Source organism: Saccopteryx leptura, chromosome 1 (assembly GCF_036850995.1).
Source record: "Saccopteryx leptura isolate mSacLep1 chromosome 1, mSacLep1_pri_phased_curated, whole genome shotgun sequence".
NCBI classification, from domain to species: Eukaryota; Metazoa; Chordata; class Mammalia; order Chiroptera; family Emballonuridae; genus Saccopteryx; species Saccopteryx leptura.
The window spans coordinates 125,069,991-125,086,133 of NC_089503.1; the positions used below are offsets into that span (position 1 = coordinate 125,069,991).

Consider the following 16,143-nt stretch of genomic DNA (forward strand, 5'->3'; position numbering starts at 1 on the left):
AAAATTTTATTAAATTGACTTTTTCCTTTACTAATAAGCATAAGGGAATTCTTCACTGGTCCTCCTGATTAGAGATACTACTTTTCAAATTAGATTTTAAAAACAAAAATCTATAATCCTGTAATACAGCTCTGAATTTGAAGACCCAGCACCTGAATTTTATGTCCATTGCCAAGGAACCCTACCACCACAATGGCCTTGTGCTAACACCGCCTGGTTGTTTCATAAATCCTCCTGCAGCCACCAACCAGAGCTGTTCTACAATGGGATGAACTGGGTAATTCAGATAACGATCCACACTGGAGAGAATAATGTGAGGCACGCAGCAAAAGCCAGACAGTTACTGAATATTTTTAACATTTTATAGTAAACCTTCAGTTGAAACAAGACTAAATAAGTAGACTCTTTTGTTTGTTTGTATTTTTGTACCTTCCACTCTCTTATCATGAGAATGAGATACCATTGTAAATAACATGGCATTGTAAATGAATTCCAAAACAGATTTCAGGATCTTCCTCAACCTGGACTGAATTTATTGCAATGTATTACTCATTTTACAGCTGTGGAACCTTAGCAGATGGTGGCCCTGTGACACTACAAGATGTTAAAATCCTTCTGAAGGATGAAATTATGTTTTGGAAGGATTTGGCTTGAAAAGTGTTTACCATATCAATAGAAAAAGAGGGGAAATAGCTAATTTGATAAAGGAAGTCAACAGGAAAACAAGCACATAACAAACCATTTAATGGCAGACTGAACTTTTAAAAGCAAGAGAACTTGTAAAGTGGAGAGATATTTATCAACAAATTTAAAATGTGAGCACTATAATGGGTTTGGCCTCCTAGTAGAATGTTTAGTATTTAAAAGAAAATACTATCTCTAGTTGTTTAGCAAATTATTAGGCTTTCAAGAGGAAAAAGCTAATTAAGTTACAGTGTTAATCTTTTAGGAACATAAATCAGCTTTATGGAATCACCTTATTTTAAGAAGGGAAGAAATTTTCTTTAAAAATTATAGCTATTAATTTTGTTTATAGCTGGGCTGGGATTTTTAAGGGTCAAGCCCTTGGGATTCCACGTTGGAGTGAGGTAGCCCAGGTTCAAAGGATTCAAAAGTCATTGACTTCACTTTATTACCAAACCATCAATACGGATAAGAAACGTTATTGGACACTATCTCGTGTGCAAGTAACATTCTTTGTTTTTGTAAGTTAACATAGCTTCAACTCTGAGCCCTCATTTTAACTGATGCAAAAAAAAAGTTTAATGTAAACATCTCTAGGTAAACTCAACCAAATTCAGCCATTTCCCGCTCCCTCGGACTTAAACCTTGGCCATAGGTTATCCCTTTTCACTGAGGAAGAACATATGACTGTTGACCATTTTCTCATACCAAGAAGGTGTATCTGTAACTCATCCACATTTTTTACCATATGTAGCCATTTTTTTAACTCTCAAATCAGTTCTCAACAAAGCTGAAGGACTCTCATTATTCTCCAAACGCCAAATCATCTTTCCACCCAACACGGGAGGGATAGAATAGTTGGATTTCTAAGAAAATAAAGTCATAACCCTTCCCTTCTTGGCTTATTTCAGATATGGTGGAGTTCTCCTCTGTCACTGTTTGGGAGGATGGAGGGGAGAGCAAGGCAGTGTCTGGGGGGCTGAGCACAGAGGATCACAGGAGAGAAGGAGATGCTGGCAGAGGAGGGGAGACTGTCAGTATCATAAAGAGGAGCAGATTTGCAATAACAGGATGGGGAGTCAGGGAAACATTTGACCCCGGTGGGCAGGTTACTAAACAACTTTGTGTCTAGATTTCCTCCTCTATAAAATAAGAATACTAATACTGCCTCCCAGCAGTATTGGGGAATTAGAAGAGGTCATTAGTTTACAAACCTGGCATCCTGGGCTGGAATGAGGTGTTACCAGAAAAGAGGCCATCTTTAGGACCCATGCATCCTTCTGCCAAAGCTCCCAAGAACATTCCCTACCATTTTTCAAAAGATCCAGAGTATGTCCCCAGTATAAAATCAATTGTTGATGTTCATCTCACAATTGGTAAACATTGATCCTACACTCTGATTTTCATTCTCTTTGTTTCTCTAGCTTCCTTTCTTAGTGTTAAGTACTAACCCAACAATGCATGGGCTGCGTAAGCTCAGATTTCCTGTCTTTCCTGGACCCTGGAGACCAGAGGTTTACAAGTAGTGGAGGAGGTAGACAAAAATTGTGTCTTAACATATCAAATTGCAGGTGAAATTTTCAATAGAGGTTTTGTACAGTGTTCACAGAGCACCTCCCTCCAAATTCCAAGAAACAACTTCCAAACCTGCATGTTTTTCCATGTCCAAGACTCCCTGACCATGCAATTCTTTGCTACCTGAGAGTAGGGCTGTGAAATAGTTGATTGCAATCAAAAGGTGCTTTAGCAATTCTATCTGCTTCCCAACCTCTCCAGCTTCCTGCAGTGGGGGCAAGAGAAAAGTGTATGGTATAAGTTCATGGTGATAAGTAGCTATGTGAATGTGACTTCTAACGTAGGATGGGATGAAGTTGTGTGTTTTCTTGATCTCATATTTCATGCAGGGCTGGGCTGAGGATGTGGCAGGCATGGCGTATGCCCTACGTTCACTGCCAGAGGGGGCTCCCTGCCTGCCACAGGTGAGAGCCAGCTCTGGGGTGTCTGCCCCAATGGGGAATGGGGGTGGAGGGGCCCGGCGGGGGAGGGATGGGGACTTTGCTTCACCTTTGGTGGTCCCCAGGAGGACTCAACCACAGAATCCAAAACTTCACGTCATAAATGTCATTTTCTTAGGTGAAAATGAAATTGCAACAGATTAATCCCTTCTATGGGTTGATTTTTAAAGTGCACGTGCTTCTTTGTAACACTGTGCAAGAGTATAAAGTGTATTTGCAAATCTCTGAAGAACCTGGGCCTACCTGCATTCTGTGAATGAATTGCAATGTTTTATCATTCTGATACTGCACGTATATTTCAACAGTAAATGTGTTCTGTTCAGGTCGACAGCTGACAGCCGCTAACCCAGGACAATTTGTATATTTTATAAATTAGACATGGAGTTATGGCCATAGACACAATATATTTTCATCTACATGTTTTCTTTTTAAGTTTATAATTTTTACTCTCAATTTTCAATGTCCTATTTACCTCTCCTTGCCCCTACCTTTTCCTGACTTATTTATTCTCAATTATTAAGCAAACAGCTTACTGATGGTATATTTGGCAACTCACCTCTATGTCCCACCTCCAAATTAAATCTCTTTAAAACAAACAAACAAAACAACCACACCCGATTTTTTTTATCATCTTTTAATTTCTCCAGGGTTTTTTTTATTCCTCTTAATGTCAGTAGCCAGCCTTTTCTGTCCCAAACCTTCACATCTTAAAGCATCAAGTACACACACACATTACTCTAATGGCTACAAATGGCTTTCCAACTTAAAGAAAACGCTGGCACTAGAGAAGCAAAGTGCAGTTAACTGACTCACCCTGAAACTTTTATCATACGTTGAGGGCAAAAAAAAAATTGAATTAAAACGCTTAAATCCATGTCTAACCTATTCAACTTATTTTGCAACTAGGTCTTGATAATCCTTCTACCTTTTTGGCTCCTGCAAACAGCAGTTTGAAAGCCTGTACATGCTATTTGCTCATAGGGTTTTCCTCCTCCGCTTCTAACATCGTTGCCTTCCATCTTCTCCGCAGTGGTCAGTGTACATCCGAGCCGCCGTCCGAAAAGAGAAGGGCCTGCCCATCCTCGTGGAGCTGCTGCGAATAGATAATGACCGTGTGGTGTGCGCCGTGGCCACGGCGCTTCGGAACATGGCCCTGGATGTCCGAAATAAGGAGCTCATCGGTATGTTCTCTCCCATTCACTGTGTCTCCGTTTTTAAGTGCAAATATTTCCCGGTTGTGTCCACGTGATTGAAGCAAGTCACATGCAGAACATATGTACATGCAGAAATAGTGCATTTATTAGGGGCTATGATTTTTCCCATTTCTCCTAGTTTAAATCCAAGGACCTGATTTATCTTTTAGAATCCAGAGGCAAATGTGGTGTTTGTTGACATTTCTAATCCTTGCAAATTAAAAATGCCCATGATGCTCAGCACTGGGTATCATCTTTCTGATCCTTTAAATCCTTGTCAACCTTTCTGTTTGCTTTCCAAATGGTGAATAGGAATTGTAACAGGATCCAAACCATTTCGCTTCTTCTCTCAATTTTTAAATTTATTTTGGATGAGACCAGACTGACTCTTTAATCTCATTGTTTAGAGAATTGTCTTCTTTTAATTTGATATTCAAGAAATAGGGAGGATCTTTTATTAATGAACATTAAAAAGATCATACATTACATGTATATTCAACAAATATGTATTCATGACCTATGTTGTTCCAAGCCTGTTCTAGACCCAGAGATTATTAGATCAGTGAGTGAAACAGACAGGAGGCCTTGCCTTGTGAAGTTTACGTTTGGGAGGGGGGCAGTGTACAATGAACAAAACACAAACATAAGTCCCATTGTGAGTTAGGAATGTTCTATGGGGAGAAATGGACCTGGTAAAGGAGACAGTAATTTGGGAGGTTGCCCATTTTTTAACTGAGGAAACAGTCATATAACATAAAAGTAACCATTTTAAACTTTACCATTTTGGTGGCATTATTTTCATAATGTTGTACAATGACCACTGATCTCGGATCCCAACACATTTTCATTGCCCTAAGGAAAACCCTGTACCCAGTGAATAGTCACCCCTGTTTTCCCCTCCTCCCAGCTGCTGGCCCCCACCAATGTGTGTTCTGTTTCTGTGGGTTTTTCTATTCAGGAAGTTTCATGTTAATGAAATCATATAATATGTGAGCTTTTGTGTCTGGCTTCTTTCACTTAGCATAAGGAGTTGTACTTTTAAATGGGAGGTTAAAGTCAAGATAGGAGTTGTTAAGAAGGTAACATTTGAGCCAAGACTTGAAGGAGGTAAGAGTGAACTGTGTGGATATTTGGGGAGAAGAGCATCTGAGCTGAGGAGGTGCCTCTGCAGAAGGCCCCCTCGAAGGGGAACTGAGAGCAAGCCAGTGGGTTCAAGGTCTTCAGGTGTCCCTGTGTGCTTGAGGCAGAGTGAGTAGTAAGAGCCCAGGCTGGAGAGGCATCCTGGTTCGTCCCTCTTTAGGCAAGAATAGGCCAAGGCTGATTGATGCCTGGAGAACTAAGGAGCCACTGGGGTCTACCTGGGAAGAGCCACAGCCTCCCACAGACCATTGTCCTAATGTAAGCTTCTGGGATCAAAGAGATCATTCCAGAAAGGTCATTGTTCAGTCAGTACAGCAGGAAGGCTGGCAAACTTGGCTGCAAGTAACAAGTATCAATGGAGGCCAAGCAGCAGGGAGCTGGACCACACTCCATGCTAAAGGTTCAGGGTACAGTCTCTGGGGATCTGGGAGAAAGCGAGGAAGTGGGCAAAGGAGCCAGATTTCGTTCCTGGGGCAATTGGAATACCAGGTGTGGATCCAAATGTCATACATAAACTTTACGTAGATACATGGGTTTGTTTTTTGCTATTCAGATTCCTGGGTGTGATATACTAAGCCCTTTGTGACCTGGGAGCTAGCCATTTTCCTTTTCCCACTTCATCGTACCCATCACACCTTCCAATAAAAACCAGAGTTTCCACAGGCCTCCAGCCATGTATTTATTCCCAAGGAAACCAGACTTCAAATCTTGGTATTGTTAGGTTCCCTGAGAGGAATCACATGAAACCAAGGGAGATAAAACAATGGACTTTATTAGTGTATCTGCGTGCAGGTGGGCTGAGGCCAAAAAAGCATCAGCCCCGAGAAAAAGGACTCTGGGGGATTTATAGGCTTTGAAAGTTCCTGCTGACAGGCACATTGCTAGGGAGCTGGTAGAATTCCGCCTGCTCTTGGAAGGGATCTGGGTGGGTCAGTCTGCGATTAGTCAGTTCCAGGAACTCCAAGAAGTGTTGACAGCTGTTGAGTTTCTCAACCATGTCCATTCCTCTTGGGTTAGATTGTGGTCACTGTGTTCTGCAAAGTCCCAGTGAAAACGGGAGTTAGGAGAGGCAAAATGGAGCTACGTTTTGTTCTACCTAACAGACATAACACCTGCAATTGTTTGTTATACTTGAAATGCATTATAAGGCATGAAATAAACAGAATTTTATATTTAAATTTAGTTTGAATTTAACTTAAATATTGTTTGTGGGTTTTGTTGATTATTGAAAGTAGGCCAGTAGCTCAAAGGCCAGGATCCTGTCTGTCTCCCTCTCTGCTCTCCCTTCCCTTATGTTGCTATTTCAGATAGGACAGGGAGGGCCTTCCGATAAAATCCTGTTGCTCTTCTAGAAAATGGAGGAAAAATCAATAGCTAATCAGTCTACTGCCTGGATACTCACTACACGGTATTGTGAGTTTACGTGTTTTATTTCTTTTGGTGGATTAAAATATAACAAAATAAGGAACTATTGATCGGTCCTTTAGCTGCCGGGCATCCCTTCTTTCTCGGAGGCCAGTTATCTAGCGCACTCTCTGAGGCAGGCACATTCGGAGTTCCATATTGCCCCTGTTAAATTAAGCCTTTACTATCAAATGTCACCAGACAGGAAAGGGAGCCAATCACTTAAGAAGAGAAGTGAAAATATCTAAGTCACAGGCTTTATAGAATCAATAACTTTTTTCTTGAATGAAAAAAGCAGAATTTAACAACAACCCCAAAAAGCTAAAACAAAAGCGCACCATTATAGTCTATCTAGGAGAAAGAAAATGCAACCTTTGGTAATTCTTTGACTTTAAATATTGTATCTGCCCTAGCCCCGGGTAGCTCGGCTGTTTTGAGCATCGTCCCCAAATGACAAGGTTGCAGGTTCAATCCCCAGGCAGTGCACATAGAATAATCAACCAATGGCTGCATAAATAAGTGGTACAACAAATTGATGTTTTTCTCTCTCTCAAATCAATAAAAAATTATAATAATAAATAATTATATCAAAGTAGTGATTTTTATAGAAAAATGCTTCCTAGGACTTTATATATTGAAAAGTAAGTTGCGATGACTTTGAACCAAGAACAAAAACAATAAACTTCTACATTTTCTCTTTCCTACCAACCCTCACTCAAAGCTTCTGTGACCTCATATAACTTCGCGGTGTTAAAAATCATCTATATTCTGACAACTCACAAATAGCTATCTCTGGCATGAATCCCACATCTCTGTGCCGAGCTGTCTGCCCAATATCTCCACTGGTTATCTAACAGGCATCTGAAGTGAACCAACTGCAGACCTGACTCCCTTATCCTCTCCCCAAACCCTATTCTTCCACAGTCTTCCCCACAACAGCAAATAGCAATTTGTCCTTGTAGGGGTCTAGGCCAGGTACCTGCAGTCCGTTTGACTACTCACCCTTCATCTCCAACCCATCAACAAGTCTCGTTTTCCTTCTGTATTTTCTCAGAATCTGACACTTCTCACCTTCATTGCTTTTTCCCCAACCTGCCATCATCTCTCATCTGGGTTGTTTTCATGGCCATCTACCTGGTCTTTCTGCTCCTGTGTTCGCCCCCTACTATCTATTCTTAAAGTAGAAACCAGTGTGGTCCTGTTAAAACCTTAGAGCATGTCATTTCTCCACTCAAACCCCCAGTAACTCCTCATCTCTCTCAGTGTAGAATAAAAGCTTTTTTAGACACAACTCTGAGTGATGTGGTACTCTGTTCCTTCTCTAACCTCACTCATTCGCCTCTCACTCTCACCAACTTTGCTAAGGCCACTGAGCTACTATGCTTCCCTTATCATATGAGCACAGTCCTGCCTCAGGGCCTTTGAACTTGCTCTTTCCTCTGTCTAGAATCCTCTTTCTTCAGGCGTCTATGCGTCTCAGTTCTCACTCCACTCAGGTCTTTATTCAAGTGCCAGTTTCCCAACAGAACCTTTTATGGCCTCCATTTTTGAAATTCTACCCCCAGCTCCTTTCCCTGCCTTATTTTTCTCCACAACACTGACCATCTTCTAATATACAACTTATTAGTTATTTATCTTGTTAGTTGTCCATCTCCCCACATTGAAACGTAAGCCCATTAAGGGCAGGAAATTCTGTCTCACTTGTTCACTGATGTAGCCTATGTACCTGGAGCAGCACTTAATCCACAGTAGTAGGACCATCCTAAGTATTCGCCGAATGACTGAACAAATTTTTTTCCTGTCTGACCATCACTTTGAAATGAATTCCAAGTCAGCAACATATTGAGTAAGCAAATTAAATAAAACATCAGCTAAAGAAAGGGATATTATACTAATAAAAAAAGTTATCAAAAAGCCAGTTCATTTTGTTACTCAAGTTTACCAGATGTGTGCAGGCAGTCGTGATTTCAGAGGGATTCCTATTCTTCCCATCATTGGTTTTGCGTTTTCACTTTAAATTCCATCTCATCTTAGGTCATTCTTTCAGTTTGAGGTGAGGGGAGGAGCGGCTTCCACACTCAGGTTAGGGAAGGGTTTATCTTCCTTGGACCCCATTATCAGGAAAACTCTAGATAAGCCATTGAAAAGCAATCACTCTACCCTGTCAGCTCTAATGAGGATCATAGAGTAGCACTAAAAGGAATGTCAGCTTCTCTGTCTCTCCTGTGTGTGCCCATGATTCTGTGTGTGTCCCTGCCATTGGGCAGGCAGTAAGTATGCTACACATAGATCTTTGTGTTCTACTGAGAGACTGAGACTCAGTGAAGTCATCCAGTTTAGTGCACATCCACACATTTTCTGTGTGACCTTCTGAAAATGGTAATTATCCTTCTAAGTGTCATCTCATCATTCAGAAAACTTTCTTTGTTTTTTCTTTTTAAATTAATGGTAATAATTAGCTTCAGTGAAAAGAGCATACAATGTTTTATCACTTTAACCAGCTTAGCAAAATGCCATCCATTTCAGCAGGTTGACACTTCCTGATGAAGATGGCAGCTACTTAATTTAGCCAAATTCCCACTCTCTCTCTGCCAACAAAACAAAACAAAACAAAAAACTCCAATAAGATTAAAAAACAAAATATAAAGCACATATAAGCACTTGACAGGGAGCTATCTAGCCCTTGCCAAACATTGGTCATTCACCCATGCTATCCACCCAATGGAAGATAATCCTAAAGAGAGTAATTGCGCCCTGTGTGCTGCTTGGTTTTGCTGCATTTGCAGACAGCATAGATAATCAAAAGGCTGTGTCAAAATAGTTACAAAGTAGAGCATGGGCCCCACACTTGAGTTTTCCAATACATAAGGTGGCCTGTCCTGTGACTGTCTCAGTGTCACATCGGGGGCACTGTCCAGGCTCACCCTAAACTGCCTCTTACCTCTGACCATCCTTTCCATGAATTCTTCAGCCACATCCATGTCTGTGCCCTCATTCCCACTTACACACCGTTACCCCAGCTGGTTCCTCCCCAGCACACTCTTTCGTAGCTCGCTCCTCACTGAGCCCCGCCCATCACTCAATGCCCAGCTCAGAGTGGCCTTCCTGCTGAACTCAGAGTGGAGGTGGGTCACACCTATTTGATAAGGAATCTTTTTATTCATCCTAGATTTCCAATATGGAGTTTTATTCTTGTACTATCTCTTACTTCTTTTTTTATTTAGAAAATTAAATTTAACAGGGTAACATTAAGAGGGTGCCAGATCCCTGCTTATTATGTCATTGGGAGAAGTTGTGATGCATGCATATAAAAGTAAAATACTACTTTTATTTCCTACAATGCCTAACACTTTGCTATACCTGTAACAGGCACTCAGTACATATGTACTATAATAATTCACTGGTGGATGAATAATGGGTTATTTATTCTGAAGAATGGATCTATAGACAATGGTTGCTGATTATATTTAAAGGGCAACATTTTTTAATAAATAAAACATTTATAAATAAATATAAACTATTAGTCTTTAAGTGAAAATAAAGACTGAATTAGAATGGCAGTCACCCCTCTTCCTATACCCCCACACTCCATGCCAGACCTCTACTTAAAAGTGTATTTTTCCTTTGGAGAACAGGAGGGGAAAAGCCATATATCCAAATTGTCCTGAAATGTTACATTACTTTGTAAACATTCTCTCTCTTTTTTAAAAAAGCATTTTTAATTACAGTTGATATACAATATTATATTAGTTTCAAGTGTGCAACCCAGTGACTAGACTTTTATGTAACTTATAGAATGACTACCCTGATAAATCTAGTACCCACCTGGCAGCATACATAGTTATGACAATATTATTGACTATATTTCCTATGGTGTACTTCACATCCCTGTGACTGTTCTGTAACTATCAATTTGTACTTCTTAATCCCTTCAGGTTTTTCACCTGTCCCCCAACTCCCTCCTATCTGGCAATCATCAGAATTTACTTTGTATCTATTAGTCTGTTTCTGTTTTGCTTGTTCATTTATTTTGTTTTTTAGAGTCCACATCTGAGTGAAATCATGGGGCCTTTGTCCTTCTCAGTCTCACCTATTTTACGTAGCACAGTACCATCTAGGTTCATCCGTGTTCTTGCAGATGGTAAGATTTTATTCTTTTTATGGCTGAACCATATTTCACATATAGATGCACCAAGCATTCTTTCATTCAGTGATCTCACAGCTGAATTTTTGAGACGTGTATCGATAGGATTCTAGACTTATAAATACTGATCTTCATGCAAACTTTGGGATACATTTTACCCAATTCTCTAAAAATAAGAGCATGGTCTCTGGGGAATAAGCAGATACTAAAGCTGGGTCTTCATCTCCATGAAGCAGCATTCCAGATGCTACTCAGGAGATCATCTCTCAAAGTCTATCTAAATTCTTCAGCCTGGATTGAAGTGCAACCCGGTCATCATTCTCTGGGCACTCAGAATACTGCTTTGCACCCACAGTGTCTCCTAGCAAAACCAGGACAAAGAGGGTCTAAAAACACATGGCACACCCATCAGTTAAAATAGAACATGGTGTGTATTTTGTTATTGTCTCATCTCATGCCAATGACTTGCGTGTGGCAGAACCCCTTGGCATGTGGGCACGCTGTTCTGGAGGGAAGATCTCTCCCAGACCTCTCATCACACAGCACCAAGGGCACCTTCTCTACCTGTTTTGTTTTGGCCCTGGGGAAGCTGTCCCCTCTGTGCCCAGCGACAGACTGAGGTCTACAACCCTTTTCAGTGCAACCTGGGGAGGCTATGTGTTATTTTTTTCTGCCTGGGAATTTGAAAGCTTTACTTTATTAATTCAGTTTGAGGACATTTTCGTGACATGCCTTCTCTGCTTTTCAAGACATGTTTCTTCAGACCCTAGCAGATGTTGTTTTAATTAAAACGCATGCAATTTCAATTAGTATTTTAAAAAGAAGCCTGGTTTCCCAGACAAGGTGATGTATCAGATCATTCTTTGCCAGCTCACTTTAAAAACCAGACTTCACTAGCCAAACCCTGGGCAATGGCAAAGCTGTGTACTTTGGCTACAACTCGGTAACTTTAGATTCGGTGCCTATGTTTGAGGTCTTATCTCCCAAACCCAGGAACCTAATCTCATGAATGCTGCCTCCCTTTCCCATGGAGCCATGGGTTCTTTATTAATTAACTTCACACACCTGTTGGGGAATTTTGGCAGCTGGGTCTGGCAGATATAAATTCCTTGGAAAGGGAACTTGTAAATAAATCAAACAGCCAATAATTATTTTATTAAATGAGACAATGGTTCGCCCCTTGGGAGTCCTCCAATAGGGAAAATGCAAAACTGAGGAGTTTCCAGTTGATTCCGATTCAGGATCTCTGCTTCAAGACCTCAAAATAAAGGAATAAGTGAGAAAGAGATTCCCCGCTTACTTTAATTTGACTCTTTAGGTATTCATTTTATGCCTGGCCAAACAGTTTTAAAAGAAAAGAGGAGAATGCATGAGAAATAAAACGACTCTTCTCAAATACCCCAAATCTTGAGAACCCAAAGATGGAAGAGAGGCTTTTCACAGGATGATGTTTTAAAATTGTATTTCTTCTACGTGTTGACTGCCATCTTCCCTTGCCAAACAAACAAAATGTCTTAATCGTGTGGAAAGAAATTGTTCTTTTTACTCTCTAACACTAAAAATAATAGATTAGAAAGTAATCTGAAAGCTTACAGGTGAGCACTCTTTTCAGCTGCTTGGGCTTCCATTTGGTTGTATTCACTCTGCTGGCCCTTGAGGAATTGCAGAGCCGGGAAGGATGACCGTAATTGGGGGTTCTGCTGGAAAAAAAAGTGGTATAGGCTGACGCTGTATATTGTGTGGGCAGGTGTTTCTGCCCTGGAGGACACCTGAGGCGATCAGAGGAGAAGCGAACAGCCTCTTCTCCCAGGAAGGACACAGCAAACCCCAGGCAAGAGGTCAGGGACCCAGGGGTGGGTGCCAGCCTGGAGGTACAGCCCGCTGGCACCCGAGGAGCCCGAGGCCAGGACCCAGGGCTGCAGGGGCATGAGCAGCAAGAGCGGAGTTTGCTCCTGAAGGAGAAGCCTGTCTGTAATCTGGCCAGGCCAGAGTCAGAGGTACTGGGTCGGAGGAGAGAGAGGCACAGACTCAGGCAGTTTTTGACAGCTCCTCATCAAAATGTCCTAACAGTTCTTTCAAGAAACGTAGTTGAAACTCAAGGATTACTTCTCTTATAACCTAGATAGTTCATGAAAATTTACCATCAGGAAAGCCTGTTTTTCAAATTCAAAATAAAATTTCTCTATTCAATTCTGTGTAATGTCTTTGAATAATGTCCGATGAAATAAATGCCTTAGGAATAAAATGATAAAAGACAAGTGGCTTATTTCCTAAAGCACATAATATCCTTTGGATCCCAAGTTTTATTGTCCTTATGACAATATAAGCCAGGCTGGTGCGGACATATAGTGATGTGCAATGTGTTTGCTTTTAAATTGGAGTCGCTAATAGTCCAACACCAACATTAGAGGGTGTTCAATATGAAAGATCAGAAGATAAAATATGCCTGTTGTCCTCACCTTGAGACTTCAGCGATCTAATTTACTCATCAGAAAGGAAAGTTAGAGCCATGAAATGGAAAATGGTGGTGTTAAACTTTTTAATTGAAGATTAACTCTGCAGACTGATACCGCTTAGTGTCTGTGACAGTCAGGTTTGTTAAAACAGCGACCTTGTTACTCTTAAAATGTCGGAATAGAGGTGTGTGTGAGGGATGACCCACAGGCTTTCTCAGTTACGGAGGGCCAGTGTGTGCCAGGACCCCTGCGGATACCATAGTGGACAAACCTCAACTCACTTCTTTTTACCAGAATTCCCCACGTGGTACACTTTGAATGGGTCAAGTGTGCTGAAATCTCAATACCTTCAGCCTTTAGGAGGGTCCGGTGAGCATCTGAGTGTTCCTAAGCCTTGTTCCTTCAACAGGGCACAGCCCTTACTCCCGGACACGTCACGGGTGTTACCATTTTTTCCATCTGTGCCATGCTGAAGACATGATTTGGAAGTTCTGCCCTAGACAAGCCTCGCACCTACAAGTTCCGATACAAGACACCTTCACGCTGTCCCTCTATCTGGAACTCAAAAGGTGGATGGACTTTCAATAGTCTCCTTTACTCCTTACATATTTAAAAAATAGTTTTTTATATGCTCTTATTTTTCAAGTAATAGAAATGGATAGAAATGGGGGGGGGGGCGTTCTTCCTTTCCTTTATCCTTATATAGGAAATCCATCGTGATGTCTTGTTGGTACTTCGCGAGGGAAGTTCTTCAACTCTCTTTACTCTTCATGTGCATTTGAGCTTTCGCTCGCCTGCCGCGTGGCCGGAGCAGGGCACGTGAGCTTCCTGCCTGGCTCCCTTTGCCTCTCTCTCCCTTCCTGGGCCACCTCCCCTCACTACTGCCACCCTGACCTTTGTGTGGGACTCCAGTTAAGGAATATGCAGAATTTCTATGATGTAAAGGCATAAAATGAACTCTGCTACCTGGTTTGCTTTCAATAAAATGGTTGTATTAAGGCCCCAAGAGTCTCCATACTTCCCAGAATGGGCACCTCTCTCTTTTAATCTTGCTCAAACCTTCCAGCAGCATTTGACATTTTCATATACCTTGGTTTCTAAGATAAAACTTTCCTAATTTTCTTCTCCTTCTATGCCTTTGGCTCTTCCCCCCTCCAGTCTGCCTCTAAGCCCTATGCTGGGTCAATCTTCTGCAAGCCCATCATATGAAGTCATAAGTTCTGATGTTGTGTTTTCCAGCTATGAAATTCCCACTTGTTTCTTCCTTCTAGTTTTTATTTCTCTGCTGACTTTGTCCATTTTTTCACATGTGTTGTTCATTTATCCACTCAATAGTTTAACACGTATGTCACAGACGAATCCCTGTCTGCTCATTCTAACATCTGGTTTATTTGAGGATTTGAGTACAGTGACTATCTTTTCTCTTAATTTTTGGACCATTTTCCTGCTTCTTTGCACACCTTGTGATTTGCTATTTGTGCCAGACGTTGTGTATTAAAATATGAGAATTGACTGAAGTAGGTAACAGATGTCTCCAAAAAACAAGAGCACCCCATATCTTCTATCAGATTGCTTAGTTGGAGAGTTGAGTCACCTGACAAAGGTTTGAGCTATATCTGAGCCTTAAACTCAGTTTAGTTGCAGCTTTAGTTAAATTGGGATGCTTAAAGAACATGATCAGTATTCACCGATGGCTGGGCTTGGAAGCCGAGCGCCTACAGATACCAGAGATTCCTCTGCGTTATAGCCCTGCCATCAGTTTCTGAATTGTAGGAGCTCACCCTCTCTCCCTTCCTCCCCTCCCTCTACTAGGAAGCTCAGCTTCCAGCTGTTTGGATCACTGCATGACCCACATCATCCAGATCATTTTACTCTTAACTTTCTCTGTCCATCCTCGGTACTTAGAATTGGGCATTCTCCCTACTGTCCCTCCTCTTACCACTCACTTTTCGATGTTGTCACTTCAGCTACTCTGACCCCCCAATTATTCTTTCACTTCCTTTCCTATCTACCCATGACCCATCTTCCTTATCTCTGTACCCCCAAGTTGACATGTAAGGAAGGCTGTGTACAAGACCGTATTAGTCTCTATGACTAGTTGACTAGAGTCTTCTTTTCGGCCAAGCTGATAGCTCTTTAGTAACAAGAACATCTTCCCCTCTTTTTATGTTTCTTTTGAAAGCCCTGACAATGCCTCACATCGTGTGAATGTGATGACAGCTGCGGTAGGTGTTTCATTGTTAATGTTCTGCTAGACTGTGAGCTCCATGGGAATAGGAAAGGATCTTTCTTGTTTGCTGCAGGAACCCCCATAACAAAGGAACCCCATAACAAAGCTGTTTGGACATCCAGTAGACACGTCTGAGTTTTGTTTGAATGCATAATAGGTTGGAGTCTAAACCAAATTTGGTTTCACACATAGATTTTCCTAATTATTCAACATTGGACATAACCTGTACCACAAGCATCACTGACAGTTTGATGTAGCCACACCCTCCTTCCTCACCTGGAATACAGCACCACCCTTCACCCCTGAAACCAGAACTACCTGCCTTGTTTTTATTGTGCAATCCAAAGCAAATAGGAAGCACTTTTTTACAACATGATTCCTGTTATTGGTTGTACATTAGAATCACCTGAGCCCATCCCTAGAGATGTTCAACTATTAGCCTTTACTTTGTGGCTCCCTGGCTGATTGTAATGTACATCCATGGTTGACAGCTACTGGTTTAGCATTCTATCAGATCCGTTGTAGATCCTAGTGTGGCATCTTATTCCTTGACACCTCACTCACCCAAAAGAGCAGTATTGGAATAGTATTTTATTCTCACACATTCTCACTATTGGTCCAGGCTGGGAAGAAGTAGTGGATAAAATGAGAAAGGGTATTGGCAAGGACATGATCTGTATTGACAAGGAAATTTGTCAAATGAAGAAACAGGAGTGTTGTTCCTAAAGCATCTTCATATGGGAAAATAGAAGAATTATTCTGTTACCTACTTTCCATTAGGCGAAGGGCTCAAATTAGCTAAAAACATTTGAATTGGAGGGCCTCCCCTGGATCAATATTTTAAGTGGTAAGCATGTGACTATGCTACTTGATTGGA

The 16,143-nt window shown here is 41.3% G+C and overlaps 1 protein-coding gene across 8 annotated transcripts in view; it reads left to right on the forward strand.

Moving 5' to 3' along the window:
* CTNND2 (catenin delta 2) overlaps positions 1–16,143 on the forward strand; it is a 944,271-nt gene that overhangs the window by 834,979 nt on the left and 93,149 nt on the right. For 5 of the 8 annotated variants that reach the window (XM_066374395.1, XM_066374405.1, XM_066374415.1 and 2 more), the window contains 2 exons: positions 2,589–2,663; positions 3,730–3,880. In XM_066374395.1, coding sequence (XP_066230492.1) covers positions 2,589–2,663; positions 3,730–3,880 — 226 coding nt within the window. The remainder of the gene's footprint in view (positions 1–2,588; positions 2,664–3,729; positions 3,881–16,143) is intronic. The other 3 variants (XM_066374422.1, XM_066374439.1, XM_066374455.1) reach the window with 1 other exon arrangement.